At 35.2% G+C, this 17,834-nt stretch overlaps 1 protein-coding gene across 1 annotated transcript in view; it reads right to left on the reverse strand.

Moving 5' to 3' along the window:
• Positions 1-1,339: 1,339 nt before the first annotated feature.
• The window catches only part of LOC110021616 (protein CELLULOSE SYNTHASE INTERACTIVE 1), a 43,666-nt gene continuing 27,171 nt past the window's right edge, over positions 1,340-17,834 (reverse strand). The window contains exons 6-8 of the mRNA XM_020720177.1: positions 6,265-6,719; positions 2,025-2,141; positions 1,340-1,692 (exon numbers count right to left, since the gene is read on the reverse strand). Coding sequence (XP_020575836.1) covers positions 1,552-1,692; positions 2,025-2,141; positions 6,265-6,719 — 713 coding nt within the window. The 3' untranslated portion in view covers positions 1,340-1,551. The remainder of the gene's footprint in view (positions 1,693-2,024; positions 2,142-6,264; positions 6,720-17,834) is intronic.

A 17,834-nucleotide genomic window follows, 5' to 3' on the forward strand; every position in this document is an offset into this window, starting at 1 on the left:
GAATATTCTGAGTTGAAATTCTCATGCAGCATAATTCTTTCCCGTAAATCTGATAGCTAAGATTTCAAAAGACATTCTAAATAGATTGATCGTCGATCGAAATCAACTAAAATAAGAGAAAAACAAGATAAATAAAATTCAAATCATTGATCTAAATGAACGTGAGAGGCTTGGTTGAAGATATTGTCATCACAGAATCTGAAAATCAATTGATGTCTCAGCTACAGAAACGTCTTCAGGGTGGGTTCTTTTCATATGAAAGATTTAGGGCCATTAACTTATTTCTTAGGACTCGATGTTCCCTCTTCCGCCGATGGTATTTTTTTTCACAGCACAACTATACGAAGGGACTCATTGCTTTGACTGGTCTTCAAGATGGTCGTTCTGATAGTAATTTTTTTGTTCTGCGGAGTCTCCTATCACCTTAACAGCCTATAGTGATGTTGATTGTGCTGGTTGTTCTGATACACGCCGATACACGCCGATCTATTACTGGTCTATTACTGGATGGTGCATGTTTCTGGGCAACTCTTTAATCTTTTGGAAGAGCAAAAAACAAGATCGAGTGTCTAAGTCACCTACTGAATCAGAATATCGCGCTATGTCCCCTGCTTGTTTTGAGATCATTTGGCTTCGGGGTGTGCTGGCTGAGCTTGGTTTGCCTCAGCTCGAGTCTACTTCTCTTCATGCAGATAATACTAGTGCTATCCAGATTGTTGCTAATCCTGTCTTTCATGAGCGCACAAAACACATTGAAGTGGACTGTCATTCCATTCGAGAAGCCTATGAGGAGGGTGTTATATCTCTTCCTCATATCACTTCTGATCTTCAAAGGACTGATATATTTACTAAGACTCTTTCTCGACAGCGTCATCAGTTTCTTGTCAGCAAATTGATTCTTTTTGATCAACCAGCATCAATTTGAGGGAGGATATCAATCAGAAATAAATGAAATCAGACAGAATAAAGAGTTTCCTTATTCGCAATGTTGCAAAGAAAGAAATATTATATTTGCGCGGATTCTTTCTTTTTAGCTGAATAATTAAATTTGGAATATGTATTAATTAAGTTACTTAATTTAGATTATCTTGAATATTATGTACCTAAAATAGATTGTACAAACTATCATTTATTGGAATGAAAGCAAAGGAAAAGACATTCAACCATTTTTTTCAAAATATTGACAAGCCATGGTTGAGCTAGATTTGGATCCTATGCATTAATCATGATAAATGCAGTTGATGCAATTTCCTACATATTTTAAAATAGAATAAAATAAAAGAGCACGAAAAAATACAAACTTATATCATTCAAAACTGGATAAGGCTTGAAATGACACAAAAAATAGAATAAATAATAATTCATATCAAACATTACAAACATTTCCCAGAAGCAATCCTCCTAAACAAGAAATGACACCAGAATTCTCAACTATGTACAGTAAGACATCATAACTATTAAGGACTTACTTCACATGCAGCAATCAAAGATTATTGAGTTGTCCTGCAAAAAAAATTACAAGGGGAAAGCCTGTGAATCACAACAAAGGTGCTATTTGTTTGACCACTGGAACTCGATTTCTATGGTTCGAGGAGGTCCACTCTTGCTTACAGGAAGCAATGTATAATCGCCTGCTACAGATCCCATCATGACCACCCGATCGATCTGTATTGTAACTTTGCCGAAGGAGCTCTGTAATTCAGATCAAACTTCAAACTCAATTCAAATAACAGAAAAAAAGAAAGGGAATTTACATACCTAGCACACAATTCTTATGTATTTACATAAACTTTCATATTTACACAAATAGCACTTTGGTATTTTAAACCTCTGCATAAAAAAAATGTTTTTGACTTTTAAAAAGTGATAATAGTGCCATTTTTGATGTGATATTAAGGATTCAAGTGCTGTGTGTGTGAATATGAAAGTTTAGGTGTGAGATATGTAAATACATAAGAATTATGCTGTATGTATGTAAATGATCCAAAAAGAAACTGTCAAATGCAGAACTTTGTGAGCATTACCTTTCCAATTTTGCTTTTGTTCTTGCACGATATGTGGAGTTTTTGTCCTTTTGGCGGAGTGTCGAAGGCCCAGGCAAAGGCGTCATCCCATTCTGGTGTAGGGCCGGTGGATACAATCTGAAGATTATGCATACAAATTATTATAATTTGGCCAACACACATTTAGCTAATAAAGAGCACACCACAATTTCTCTAATTTCTAATAACCAATCGAAGTTAATTTACTGCTTTTCATTACCCCTTATGGAATTCCATAAGAAGCATATGGAATTCTGAGAGAAGAAAGGATTAAAAAGGTTTACTATTTATGTGGGGTTATTTAAGTCCCAGATTATATATAATTTGACTCACTTGGTCCACCTAGTATTGAAATATGACAAAAGATAACTTTGTTAAAAGTAACAAAAGTTACAGTTACATTATCCGATGGTGTTAAAAATAAAGTTATTTTAAGAATTCACATATTGATATTTTTACAAAATCCAGTTTGTCTACTTAGCTTTTTTGAGATGGGACTTATTGGTAACATTTTCCATATTTTTAATCTTATTTTCAGATGGTTAAATTTATAAATTTTAGCAATTATTATTGATAAATGTTCTATAAATCCCAATTTTTTTAAAAAATATCATTTATTAAATGTGGTAAAAATTTCAAGATGTAAATTCTTAAAATACCTTCATTTTTAATACTCCTTTAACTTTGACTTCAATTTCTGTTACTTTTAATGGCAGGACCATTTTAACTCCAATTCCATTTTAACTCCAATTTTAAAAATTCAAGAACTGCAATCAAACCTTTTCTATAGTTTGGGATTAAAATAGGCCCTCATAAAAATTTGAGGGACCATTTTGATCTTTTTTTCAATTCCTAAGTACAGAAGGAGACAACAATTAACTGATAGAAGTCACTGAAAAGTAATTCTTGCCCATTTAACAGGTTTTAAGAAATTACAGAGAAAGCAAAGTATGAATCATCAATCTGAACAGCTACTATAATTAGCAAGGGAATATGCAGCATCTTTCCATTTTTTGTTTGTAAGAAGTCACAAAAAATAAAAAATAAACAACTACATCAAGTTTTGTAGAAATATTGGTCTATAGAAAGGAAAAAAACTACAAGGAAATGACGTCGTGCTAGAATAATTAGTTAAAAATATAGACAGTTCAAGAACGTATTTCTTCATATAATCTAAGACGATTCCCTCTAAATTTGTCCACCACTAGAGTTACACCAACCCTATCACGGATATATTCATTTTGCATTCTGTCTCAAAGTGTAAAGCCACTCATCCACCTAATCATTCTCATCTCGACAACACTTGGTTTTATGATTCTCTTTTAAAGGCCAACATTCTGCATCATAGAGCATTGCAAGTTTCACCACGATCTTATAAAATTTTCCTTTCAGTCTAAGGGGCACTTTTCTATCACACAATAGACTCCATGCATTCCTCTACTTCAACCAACCATCTTGAATTCTACTAATAACATCACCATCTATATCACAATCACTATGAACAAAAAAACTGAGATATCTAAAGCGTTCACACCTTTTAATGATTTGATCACCTATAGTTACAATTCTGCCACTAGAGCTACTATTACTAAAATTGCCATGCATGTATTCAGTTTTAGTTCTACTCAAATGAAAACCTTTAGACTCCATGCATATCCCGAACACTTTCTCTAGCCTTATCCAAAAGAAGGATATCATTAGCGAAAAACAAACACTAAGATATATCTCCTGAAAAAATGTCCAGTAAGAGCATGCATAACTAAAGCAAAAAGATATGGGCTTAAAGCCGATCTCTTATGTAATTCAACTAAAATAAGAAAATATTTGGCCAATCCTCCTGTTCGAACACAGCTCTAGTATACATATCTTTAATGTCTTGAATATAGGTTAAATCAACATCTTTCTCTAGAATTCTCAAAAAGATTTCTCTTGGAACCTTATCTTAAGTTTTTTTAAATCAATAAAAATCACATGTAGATCCTCTTATCCTCTCTGTACTTCTCCATCAAACCTCTCAATAAATGCATAGCATCCATAGTAGACCTGCCCGACATAAATCCAAACTGATTATGAGAAATCTTTCTAATGCGTCTTAACCTATGTTCAATTATCCCCTCTCATAGTTTTAAATTAATTCCTCTATAATTTGCACACTCTTGTGCATCCCCTTTATTCTTAAAAATTGGAACCAAAACACTCTTCCTCCACTCCTAAGGCATTCTTTAATTTTTCAAATAATATTAAAGAGTTTAGTAAGAAAAAAAAAAACTCTCAATTCTTTTAAATATTTCAACACTTTAATTAGGATATGATCGGGTCTATAGATTTTTCATCCTTGTTTTCTTTAAAGCCTCATCAACTTCTTTTTTACTAATGCGACAGTAGAAATGAAATATTTTATTACTATTAACGATATTAAAATCACTAAAATTAATTTTATTTTCAAAACTTCATTGAAAATTTATCAAAATAACTCACTCACCTATATTGAATATCCCTTTTTAAAAAAACACTTTGATTTTTATCTTTAATATGCTTTACTTGAGTAAAATCTTTATTTTTTTCTCTTTATTTGACTAGTTTATACATATATTTTTCACCATGTTTTGTATCTAATCTACTATAAAAAACATTAAAAGTAGTATTTTTAGCATCACAAATTATTCTCTTAGACTCTCTACGAGTCATTTTATATTTTTTTCAGTTATCTAAACTTTTACATTTAAACTAATTTTTATAATACTTCCTATATTTTATCTTTTCTCGCACATTATTATTCCACCACTTACTATTTATATTTATAGAAACTTTTCATATTGATTCTCCAAACACATCTTTTACCACTTGTTTAAAAGTATTTGTTATTTTATCTCACATAGAATTCGTTTCTTTATGAATATCCCAAATTTTGAAATCTTGAAGTTTACTCATAAAAAGATAATCATATTCGTGTCTTTTAGTTGACCCCATCTAATTCTATGACAATGATTCTCAATAATCTTTATTTCACAACTCATCTTACAATAATCGGTATTGAATACTTAAATTCTCACTTGAAATGACCTTACAATTTTTATATTATCGACGATCTTTTCATCTTTAATACACTTGAGTTAAATTTTTATTTTTTTATTGTTTAACTAGTTTATATATATATTTTCACCATCTTTAGTATCTAATATATTATAAATATCACAAAAAACATAATTTTTAGCATCACAAATTTTTCTCTTAAACTTCCTACGTATCATTTTATATTTTTTTCTAGTTCTCTAAGTTTTTACATTTAAACCAATTTTTATAACACAACTTATATTTTATTTTTTCCACCGACTAATTTTATTTATAAAAAATTTTCTTATTGATTCTCTAAACACATCTTATATAACTTGTTTAATAGTATTTGTTATTATCCCACATAGAATTTATTTTTTCATGAAGATCCCAAATCTTCAATCTTGAAGTTTACTCGTAAAAATAATTTTATTTGTCTTTTAGATGCACCCATCTAATTCTATGACAAAGATTTATAGTATTCTTTATTTTACAACTCTCATCTTAAAATTCAGAACCAATAATCGATATTGAATAATTAAATTCTCACTTGGAATAACCTTACAATCTTTACATTCTCAACGATCTCTTCTTCTCATTAGAAAATGATCAATATGTGTTTTATTATATCCATTCTTATAAGTAATAATATGATCATCCTTTTTTTTGAATAAAGTATTAACAATAACAAAAACATAAAATATATAATTTGACTGTCAAATAAAAAAAAGGACAAAAACATAATATAAAGATAATGACACTCATTATTTTGGCGGTCTCAAATCAAAGATGATCAATTTGACTATCAAATCCTGCATGAACAAATCATAAAATATCAACACAAACATATTCTTTCATAAATGCAGTGATAAGGATCCCAAATAGTTGGACATTGGCATTGCCCTGAATAGGTGCGAAACCCACATATTTGACTAGCATGATTTCCATAAAACATGGAGAAGAGAAAAAAAAAACATGCAATCCTGATAATTGGACCATCAGCCCTTGCCAAATGATGCACAACAAACATATTAGACTAGAAAAGACAGCGATCATGGAAAACTATGAGTTAATGATCTATCATAGAATAACAAAGAAAAAAGATGAAAAAAAACTCTGCTGACAATCTAAAAACATGAAATCTTGAAGTTTCATCATCATAATTTACCTTGGTTTGTCTTGGTGGACTGCTCCCGAGAGTCAACTTGCAGTATACACTAGGATTTCCAACAGATTGCCTCAAGTTGCTCCCGCGCTTAATTGTGACAGTAAGTGTGCCCGGTAAGCACTGCAAAAGAAGTTCTGCTTTTTCCTGAAAGCGTGGTGGTCCTGACTGAATCAAATATTGAAGCATAGGGATAGCCTCCGATGCCGCAACTGATTGAGCTTTGAAAACTTCGATTGGGCAGGCTGACCATGCCTGTCTAAGAAGAAAAAGTGAATCTAATGCTGCTTCCTGAGTTGCCTCGGAGCCAGTTTTGAGAGACGTAACAAGATGTGGAATGCTTAGGGTCGTAGGCTCAGTAGCTCGTAAGCGAGGAAAATTGCCAAGCAGTGCATTTAGTGCCTTCAAATATTCCTCGTTAGCTCCTCCACTGGTCCACAAGTCCTTCTCAATGGCAGCTACAGAATACACAAAGCCTCTATACCTTGAGAAATATGGATAACATAATAATATGCAATAATATCATCATTATCATCAATAACCTTGTCCCTGCCATTTAAGGTTGGCTTTATGAATCATTATTCTCATTTTTTTATTTTATTTTATTTTATTTTTGCATGAATCTTCATCCTTCATTTATTTCTAGTTAGCATTAATGTAATGTTAAACCTACTTTGCATGATTATTGCACAAAACTTGAAAAGAAAGAATTGCTAAAAACCTAATACGTACATCATAACATTGGCTTAGATAGGGTATTACAACGTTTAACAAAGAAACCCTAAACTTTTTCAATATTCTCTTTTTACCAATAGGACCCTAAATAAGCTACAATTCTTAACACAGCCCCAAAAGATGGGCAAAAAATATCCACTAAGCTCATCTTGTCACATAAACTAAACAAATCTAATGAAACTAAATCTGTTAGTGAGATGGTCGGCCACTACACTCCAATGGCTACATGACTTAGCTTTAGTAGCTCGTTATTCAATTTTTTCCTTGATGAAGAATCTATCAGTCTCCACATGTTTAGTTTTATTGTGTTGCATTGGGTTGTTAGGAATGCTAATTGTTGACTTCTTGTCGCACGACAACTTCATTTGAGTTCCTTAGTCCACCTTAAGCTTCACCAACAAGGCTCTCAGCCACATCATCGCGGCAACTCCTAATGCGATGGCGTGTACTCTACTTTTGTTGTTGACCTCGTAAATACAGACCGTTTCTTACTCTTCTAAAATACCAAGTTGCCTCCTATGAACATGCAATATCCTAAGGTGGATCTTTTGTCATCTGCACAATTTCCCCGGCTAGCGTCACAAAAGCCCTCAATGACCACATGACCATTCTTCTTGAAGATCAACCCCTTCCCCGATGCACTCTTCAGATACCTCAAAATCTGATACACTACATCCATATGACTCTTCCTTGGATCGTGCATGTAGCGGCTCACCATGCTCACTGAAAAAGAGATGTTGGATCGAGTGTGACACAGATGGATCAGACAACTCACCAATTTTTGGTACCTCTCACGATCAACAGGTTCTCTTGCCCATGCACTCAGCTTGGCTTTCTTGTCCATTGAAAGACTGTAGTTTTGCACCCTAACATGCATGTTTCTGTGAAAAGATCTAACATATTTTCTCTAGGACAAAACCATCCCCTCAAGTCCACAAGTCACTTCAATCCAAGAAAATATTTGAGTTATTTAAGATCTTTCACCTCAAATTCATTGACCCATCTTAACTTTAGCTAGGTAATTTGTCTCGTCATCATCGGTGACAATGTTGTTATCAACATACAATAGTAGTGTGACATTCAAGTTGTTGAAAGGACACCGTATAGTCTACATTGATCTGTCGATATCCCATGCTTACCATAGCCTTTCTAAACTTATCAAACCAGGCTCAAGGAAACTGCTTCAAGCCATACTGTGGCTTCCTAAGCCTACACACATTTTCCATTGTCTAGATTGTACTGAATCCAGATGGTGTCTCCATATATACCTCCTCCAGTAACTCACCACAAGGAAATACATTCATTACATTGAGTAGGTGTAACCTCCACCCACCATTCACTGTAAGAGAAACCAATGTTTTCACTGCACTTATCTTTGTTACTGGTCCAAAGATTTCATCATAGTCAATGTCATATGACCGATTGTACCCTTTCTCCACCAGTCATGTTTTGTATCGCTCCACCTTCCCTTCTAGAGTTTGTTTCACCGTGAAGTTCCACTTGCACTAAACTGTCTTTTTCCAAATTGATAGTGACACTATCTCTCATGTTCGATTTTTATCGAGAGTTATAGGCTCTTCACACATATCTGCTTTCCACTTGAAATCTTGCTTAACAACCTGTCAAATACTTGGGTACAGAGATAGTGTCCAAAGATACGATGAATGCTCCATTTAAAGGTAATATGTTGGAATAATGAAACAAATTAGCAATGTCATGTTCCCACCCAAAAAAAATCGGGAGGATGTTGTGCATTGCTGCGAGAGTATCTTCTTAAAGTTGTCGGGTTAGGAGAAGAAAGAGAAGGAATCACACCATCTGCGAGTTCTAAGTCGAAAGTGGATCTTGTAGTTGTCTTAAGAGTCAAGGAAGACCAGGACAAGAGATTAGCTCACAAAAGTGGGACTACATACACCATTCTCTTATTTTGCTTCCTTCTCCATTTATACACCCTTTAGCTCACCTTCAGCCTGAATCCCACCACCTTTGGGTTCACTCTCCCTATTTTCTAATTCCTAAATTGATTCATCCTACATCACAAGACAAGGAATTGCTCCCACGTGTACCACTCTCTCATCATTGCTTCTCACTCTACATTGCCTCATATATCCAGTATCTGATGAGTCACTGAAGGGTAAGGGCAACTCATAGGTGTCGTACCATTCAAATTCTCTAAATGACACATTAATGCTCACAAACAGTCTCTCCTCTATCGGGCTTCAGCAGACATACCATTCTCGGGTAACAAAATAATCTACGAACACACATTTTACAGCCCTATGATCCAGCATCCTTATTGATAGTTTGTTATCCTTCATAAAACATACACATCCAAACATTTTCAATGGGAGAATCCTTTTATTATCTCCTTTCAACATTTGACAATGAGATTTTCAATCAAACATCCTCGATGACATCCTATTAGTCAATCCTATTAATCAATTGAGCAGCTGTCAAACTTTTTGCCCTCATAAATGCTTTAGGACATTCATTACGATCATCAAGTTTCGGGCAACCTCTAGAAGGTGTTAATTCTTTTTCTCTGTCACTCCACTTTATGTCGGTGTGTATGAACATGTGATTTGATATTATATCCCTTAGGATGACAAGTATTCCCCAAATATTTTGTTGGTACACTCTCATTATCAGACCTCAATAGTTTCACTACTGCATCCTATTGAGTCTGGATTGTCTTGTTCAAATGTTTGAAGCAAACAAATATATCACCCTTATTTTTCATCAAATATAACTAAGTAACACGAGGAAAACACTCAATAAGTCACAAAATATCAATAACCATTCATAGACGAGGAAAACAATCAATAAGTCACAAAATATCAATAACCATTCATAGAACTTGTAAACAAGGTCCTCAAAGATCAGAATAAATCGAGTCAAAAATACCAAAACTCATATTTTCAGAACTAATATAAGAGTTTGAATAAGCTTGTCAAACTCACAAGCAACACAAACAATCTTTTGTTTATTTGTCTTTTCATATAAAGAATTACACAACCGGCTCAATAAACCAAAATAAGAGTCTCATGCGTCTGTGATGTAGTGGCAATACATCCTCCACACTCCTCCCAGATTCTCCTACTCCATCACTCTCTACCATAGATGTCAAAGTAGAGTTCATCCTCTCCCAGTTCAAGTATTAAAATCCACTATGCCACGTTCCAGTCTCAAGTGTCCGACCCATCCCTTTCTCTAGGAAGATCACCTTAGGAATATTAAAAAAATAGCATACTTTAGTTGGAAAATAACGACACAGATAAAAGATTTACTAGAAAATAAACATGCAAAATATTGGTCAAAGTCATATAATTGGTACCCTCACTGTACCCTTAAAACTTTAGGTTGAGTTTGTAGCATTAACAATCTAGATGCTCTCTAGTACTACTATGGGTATAGAAAGAAAACTCTATGGTATAATATATCACATGTCAAGATGCACCATAATCTACTATCAATTTTGTTGATCCTGCGGTGGAAATAGATGCAAGAGCATGTGTATCACAAGCATCTTTGTCAAAGTTGGCATAAGTGAAATGTTACCCTTTGATGATAACTGGCTAGAAGTTTCCTCAGCCTCATCTCCTGTTGATTTTTGTTTACTCTTCAACAGCTCCAGACACTCGTAATCCTCTTTGGTAAAAATCACACGTTTCTCCCTCATTTATTACCATCGATTTGCCCAGTAACCCTATTTTCCACAATTTTGACCATCACGGCCTCCACCATGTGCACGTCCACTTGTCTCTTTTCCTTAAGTGGCCTAGGATAGGTCTTTCTCAAATGCCCGACTTCACCACAATTATAACACTTGCAACTCTCCTCCTGGACAACTATCATACCTGAGCTCGAGACAATCAGCCTTGATTGCGCACCCGGAAGTCCACTCGGCTCAAAGCGTAGCTTCATGCTATTCTCCTCTTGTATCATTGCAGCAATGGCATCATTTAGTGAAGGAATAGTCGTCTGAGCTAGGAGGACTGATCTCCTCTGATCAATGGTCGCGTTCAGATAGACCAAAAACTGCATACTCCTCATCTGTGTAAAGATCTCTTTCTTACATTTCAGATCGCTAAAGCTCAACATCGACGAGAAATGAGATCTGCCCAAATTCGCTCCAAATCTATGACGTATTCCTGAATCGATATATCACCACGTACCATTATTTGTAGCTCACGCTAAATCTAAAAAACCCTCATGTGGTTCTCCGTCCCAACATAAATCCACTTCAGCTTTGCCCAGACATCCCTTACTTTTCGAATGCCATCTTCTGATGAGGCGATCAATGGAACTATCGAGTTAAGAAGCCATGTGTAAAGTAAGGCATGTGTGGCTCTCCACTCATCTCCCTCGGCACTATCACACTTTGACTCGGCCTCAACTCTCATCAGACATCCCTTCAGTCTCTTCCCAACTAAAGCAACCTCGATCTGATGTGACCAACAAAGAAATTTAGTTTCAGATCCACAGGAGGGAGATCCAGCTTCACTTGCATCGGAGCACGTGTTGAGGTAGTGGACCCCGTCAAGATGCTAGCTCCCTATATGAGTTCGATCAAGACCTTCAGAACCTCAAAATCTATCTTCCTCAGATGCTCCAATCCTTTACCTCCTGCACCATCTCCTTCTCCTAACATCCTCAATAAGTCTAGATCACACGAGACTCCCTTCCTCTTCTTGACTCGATCCTGATCTACTTGACCCTCAAAATTGAGATCCTCCCCATCAACCTTTCTTTCTATACTTCCGCTCCACATCCTGTACACAAAAGTCACGCATCTCTCCCAGTTTGTTCCTCTTTCTCGCTTCCCCCTGTCCTTGCACATTGCCACTCGACTCCTTCATCTCACAACAAACCGCAGAAACCCTCTCCTGCCCAAATCCCTCACGATATAGTTGAGAAACCAAATTTAGGATGACAGTATATAGAGAACTCTACGATATAATCACGATCAAAGCTTACTAGGAAGGAGACAACGTGACCAATCGCGATCTCACACCTTCATGACCGAACCCTACAAGATAGTCACCATCATAGCTTGTTAGGACCGCGACGATGTGACCGAACCCTACGATACAGTCGCAACTAGGAAGGCAAAGATGTGAGACGGCTAGGTTAGTCTATGATACCAAAAAAAAAAGAATTGTTCAAAAATGAGTTTGTATATTCATAACATGGGCTTAAATAATGTAGTACAATATTTACAAATAAACCCTAAGACTTCATCAATGTTCTCTTTTTACCAAAAGGATCCCAATTCTCAACAACTTGTAGCAAAACTACCTTTGAAGCACCCTTCTTATTGATTTTATTATAATTTTGGTCTTATTAGTATATCTTTTACCTTTAGTTGTACATGTCCAAATCAACTAAATTTATTTTTTACAATCATATCTTCAATAAATGGAGCTCACACTGTCCCTCAAATAAAACTATTTCCAATCTACCATTTTTAATTGTCATGCATCCATCTAATTTAAGTATTGCTCAACTTATCCATCAATGAATTTCTTATTGCCAAGTAATACAAACCGTCCATGATTACATCTACAATATCACATGCTCTTTTTATAGTAAAAACACGTACCATTTAATATTGCAATAATTCCTTATTATTGAAAATATTATATTTTATTGTATTTTCCTTAAGTTTCTCTACTTTGCTAAATATAGACACATATATGCTTGTACTAAAATATGAAAATGACTCCTTTTGTTCATCTTCTCTAGCTCGCTAGGGTTTCGCCGTTACGACGAACTCTGGTTTCTAATCCACTGCTCGTGCTCGATCTCCTTTTGTGTTCGTCTGTTTCATGTGTCATCATCCTCGCAGCTCGAAATCTTCTACAGGTGTGCGTCTGTGCAGGCGTCGTGCGCGTCTCTGCGAGATCGCTGAAGTGTCTGCAAGTCTTCTGCGGCATCGTGCGCATCTCTGCGGGATCGCTGAAGTGTCTGCGAGTCTTCTGCAGCGTCCTTTATTTCCACGACGTCCTCTGTTATCTGCGGCATCCTCTGTGCGAATTCTTCCGCGCAGTCGTCTGCGTTTCCTCTCTTCTGCGCAGCATCAGCCCAGACCTCTTCTGTCCGACTTGCAGCTCTTCTCCCTTGATGTGACTTGTTGTGATGGAGCTTCCTCCTTCGGTTGAGCCCGGTAAAACCTCTTTTGCTCACGTTGTGGGTAATCCTCGGGAGGAGACGGCGGTTATATTCCCCTCAAGTTATAAGAAGAATCGTGATGGTACAGGTGACTGCCTTTTAATTAAGAATGCAAACAGGAAGTGTGGGAAGACAACATTTTTATTAAGAATGCAAACAGGAAGTGTGGGAAGACAACACTATTTTTCTCTGAGTCAGAAATTTCAACCCTGATTGACAAATTCAAATTTGCTCTCATTGGGAAATTTCAGTGGAGACACCCAGCTATGGAAGTTAGCGGGAAAAGTTTTGATGATCTCAAATTAGAAGGAAAGTGAAAAGAGGGGTTCATGGATGGAAGACATGTTTTGATTCAGTTAACTGTGTCTGAAAACTACACTCATATTTTCTCCAAAAATTATCTTAATATTATTGGTAAACCAATGAAGCTACTCAAGTGGTCTCTTGATTTTGACCCCAATCATGAACCTCCTACTGTACTAGTATGGTTTAGTCTACCTGATCTCAAGCTGCATTTTTTTTCATCATCAGATTCTCTACTCTATTAGTGTCATACTTAGAGACCCTATGAAGCTATATCTACTCACTTTCAACCTTACCAGACCTCCTGTAGCCAAAATACTTTTGGAAAGAGATATTACTTTGTCTGATGTTACTGAAGTCTGGTTAGGCACAACGGATAATGAATATTAACAACAAATTGTCATCGAGCATAGACCTTCTTGTTGTTCTCATTGTAAGATGTTTGGGCATACTCTTGATAAATGTCATAATCTTCACTCTAATTTGAAATCTAAAGATCAAGTGAATAAGGATGGTTCTAAGGATATATTTGGGATAAAGGACATATTTGTATAACCTTGAAAGAAAGCTAACATAGGACAAATTTTGGTGTCTGATTCTATTGCCCCTGTCGTTACTGTTGCTGCGAGTGATGTGATGCTGACACCTTCAAACCCCATAGAAAACAATACTGATGGACTATTACATACAAATGATAGTGCTCAGACTGATAATCAAGAGAGCCTCGTAGCTCGACTTCTTCAGGAAGTATCCGGTGTAGAGGCAACTCATACTTCACATAAACTAGAACCTATTGTGGGTACTACGGTTGGTATTCCTTCTGCTTCAGCCCTACCACCCCATCAGACTGATTCTTCAGATGAGAAATGACAGGTCTATTCCAGGAGGAAGAAGAAGAATGGAGGTCGACTCCAACTCGAAAACATATTGGATGATGCATTAGTTACTACTGACAATGACAATCATCTTACTAAGTTATTAGTTTGCTCCTTCCCTAGAACTAGAGGCCGAGGCAAAACCAAATTGGGTCGCTCTCTAGCCACCTGATACTATGTATTTCAGCATTGTTAGACTTTTTATTTTACTATCTAATGTATTTTCTGTTTTTTCTAGTTTTGAAACATTTTGTGGTTTTTTGTATGGGCAGGGTGTCATGCTTGGGCCCTCCCACACATTGTATCTGTATCTTTTTTTTTTCTATTTAATATATTAGCTTTTTTGGGCTTTCAAAAAAAAATGCTTGTACTAAAATGTAAATTCTTTGAAGTTATAATGCAAATCCTTCTCTCCCCCTTCTAACATTTTATGATAGGAATAGCCGATAATGCTGTCAATCTACATCAAATACCTTCCATTCAATGCCACACTCCTTGAAGTTATGAACTCCATTGAATTTCTCTCACACAATTCTAACAGTGACAAATTTGCACTTGAATTTATCATATCTTCTTACTGTCAGCAATCGAGCACTGAGCCACATCTATTTCTCGCAAATCTATCAACCTCGATGATCTACATCTATTCTCCGAAGAAGACCACACTTTTGTCATTTATCCACAACGACACTCTCTATTGATGTCTTCTAACGATACTTGTGTTTTTGTTAGCTTTTTTTTACTTGAATCTTATTAACGACTATTTGCATCCAATTTGCACTACTCGATGTTTCCCAGGTCAACAATTCTCCTCCTGTGACATGATAAAATTCGAGCAATAAAACATTCAACTATTTAATCTATGGTCAATATTGTCTTCAAACTAAAACTAACATATTCTATATCATCTTGTGTTTAAGAGGAAGTGTTACCAAACCTAAAGCTATCACAAGAGCCAATTTATTTAAAGTAAGGATCTGCACTATCCAGTAATAAAATACCTCCTCGTTATTAACAGAATTCTCATGAACTGTACTTTCATAATTCTTCCCTTCTTTCAGCTATAGATGGGCTCGTACATGCTTGTACTAGAATAACAATTTTGTAAAGATTCAATCTATTGCAATTCTCTCTCTTCTAGCAACATTTAAAAACAATAGCATTTTCTCTTGAGTGGCCTTGTCTACGTATAAATTACAAAACTCCACAAACGAAATAGAAAAAGAACAAAATTTCTCAGTATTAATAACCTACTTGCAATAATTATTGGCCATTTATATAAAATAAGATATAGCAATGAGCATTAGATATCGCTAGAATTATCTGATATAGCAATGAACTTAGCAGATATTCGTAGCATCTTTGTTAAGAGGAAACTACGTGAAAAGAACTTTACCCAAGAATGAATACAACAACAACAGCAAAGCCTTAATCCCACTACGTGGGGTCAGCTACATGAATCCTTTTTCTCCATTGCATCCTATTTAGTGTCAAATTATCATTTAGTTCTAATAAATTAAGATCATTTTTTATGCAATAAGCCCAAGTTTTCCTAGGTCTACCTCTGCCTTTCTTAACATGAGTCGAATCTAAAATATCTATTCTCCTAATCGGATCATCAAATGGTTGACGTTTAATGTGATCAAATCATCTAAGACGACTTTCTCTAATATTGTCCGTCGCTAGAGCTACACCAACCATATCACGGATATAATCATTTCACATTTTGTCTCTAAGTGTAAAGCCACACATCCACCTAATCATTCTCATCTCGGCAAAACTTAACTTAGTATTATGCTTCTATTTTTAAAGGCCAACATTCAGTGTCATAGAGCATTGCAGGTCTCACCACCCTCTTATAAAATTTTCCTTTCAGTCTAAGCGGTACTTTTTTATCACACAAAAGACCCGAAGGATTCCTCCACTTCAACCAACCAGCTTGAATTCTACTAATAACATCCCCAAGCATAACATCTATATCACTATATCACCATCACTTTGAACAACAGACCCGAGATATCTAAATCGTTCACACCTTCTATAATTTGATCAACCAAAATTACACTTCTGTCACTAGAACTACTACTACTAAAGTTACATTCCATGTATTCTGTTTTAGTTCTACTCAAATGAAGGCCTTTAGACTCCAATATAGACCTCCATAATTCAAGTTTGTCCTGGGCTTTTTTTCTCATCTTATCCACGAGAAGGATATCATCAGCAAAAAGCATACACTAAAGTATATCCTCCTGTAAATGCCCAGTAAGACCATCCATGACAAAAGCAAAAGAATATGGGCTTAAAGTCAACCCCTGATGTAATCCAACAGAAATAGGAAAATATTTGGTCAATCCTCCTTCAGTTCGAACACAAGTAATAACTCTAGCATACATATCTTTAATGACTTCAATATAAGTCATATCAACATCTTTCTTCACAAGAACTCTCCAAAGGATATCTCTTGGAACCTTCTCGTAAGCTTTTTCTAAATCAATAAAAATCAAATGTAGAACCTCCTTATTATCCCTAAACTTCTCCATCAAACCTCTCAATAAATGTATAGCTTCCATAGTAGACCTGCCCAACAAAATCCAAATTGATTATGAGAAATTTTTGTAATACGTCTTAACCTATGTTCAAGTACCCTCTCTCATAATTTTAAAGTATGACACATCAACTTAATACCTCTATAATTGGCACACACTTGCGCATCCCCTTTATTCTTAAAAATAGGGACCAAAATACTCTTCCTCCACTCCTCAGACATCTTTTTAATATTTAAAAAAATATTAAAGAGTTTAGTAAGCCAAGAAACTCTCAAATCTCCTAAATATTTCTACACTTCAATTGGGATATCATCAGGTCCTACAGACTTTCCACCCTTAGTTCTCTTTAAAGCCTCATCAACTTCTCTTTTACTAATACGACAGTAAAAAACACGTTTTATTTTTATTAACGATATTAAGATCACTAAGATCAATCGTATTTTCAGAAATTTCATTAAAATGTTTATCAAAATAACTCACCTACCTATGTTGAATATCTTTTTCTAAAAAAAGCATTTTTTTTATTTTCATCTTTAATACACTTTACTTGAGTTAAATCTTTACTTTTCTTATCTCTTTGTTTGGTTAGTTTATACATATATTTTTTGTCCTTCTTAGTATCTAAGCTATTACAAATATCACTAAAAGCAAAATTTTTAGCGTCACAGATTGTTCTTTAGACATTTTGTGGGCCGTTTGATATTCTCCCTAGAAATAATAATCTAATTTTTACACCGGTCATTTCAGTAGGGAAAATGTTTGTGCTGAACAAACCCATCAATTGAATAAATTCTCGTTAGAAATAACAAGCAAATGAAAGCAAGGTTTCCACCTTGACATGGTGCGTATCTTCATAAGAGAAATATAAATCCACGCCTAATTCTACTAAAAACAGTGATGCTTGTGTTAAAAACAAATAAAGTTTGTAACATGAGCCACTCTT

The sequence above is a fragment of the Phalaenopsis equestris genome, unplaced genomic scaffold (genome assembly GCF_001263595.1).
Source record: "Phalaenopsis equestris unplaced genomic scaffold, ASM126359v1 Scaffold000136, whole genome shotgun sequence".
NCBI lineage: Eukaryota > Viridiplantae > Streptophyta > Magnoliopsida > Asparagales > Orchidaceae > Phalaenopsis > Phalaenopsis equestris.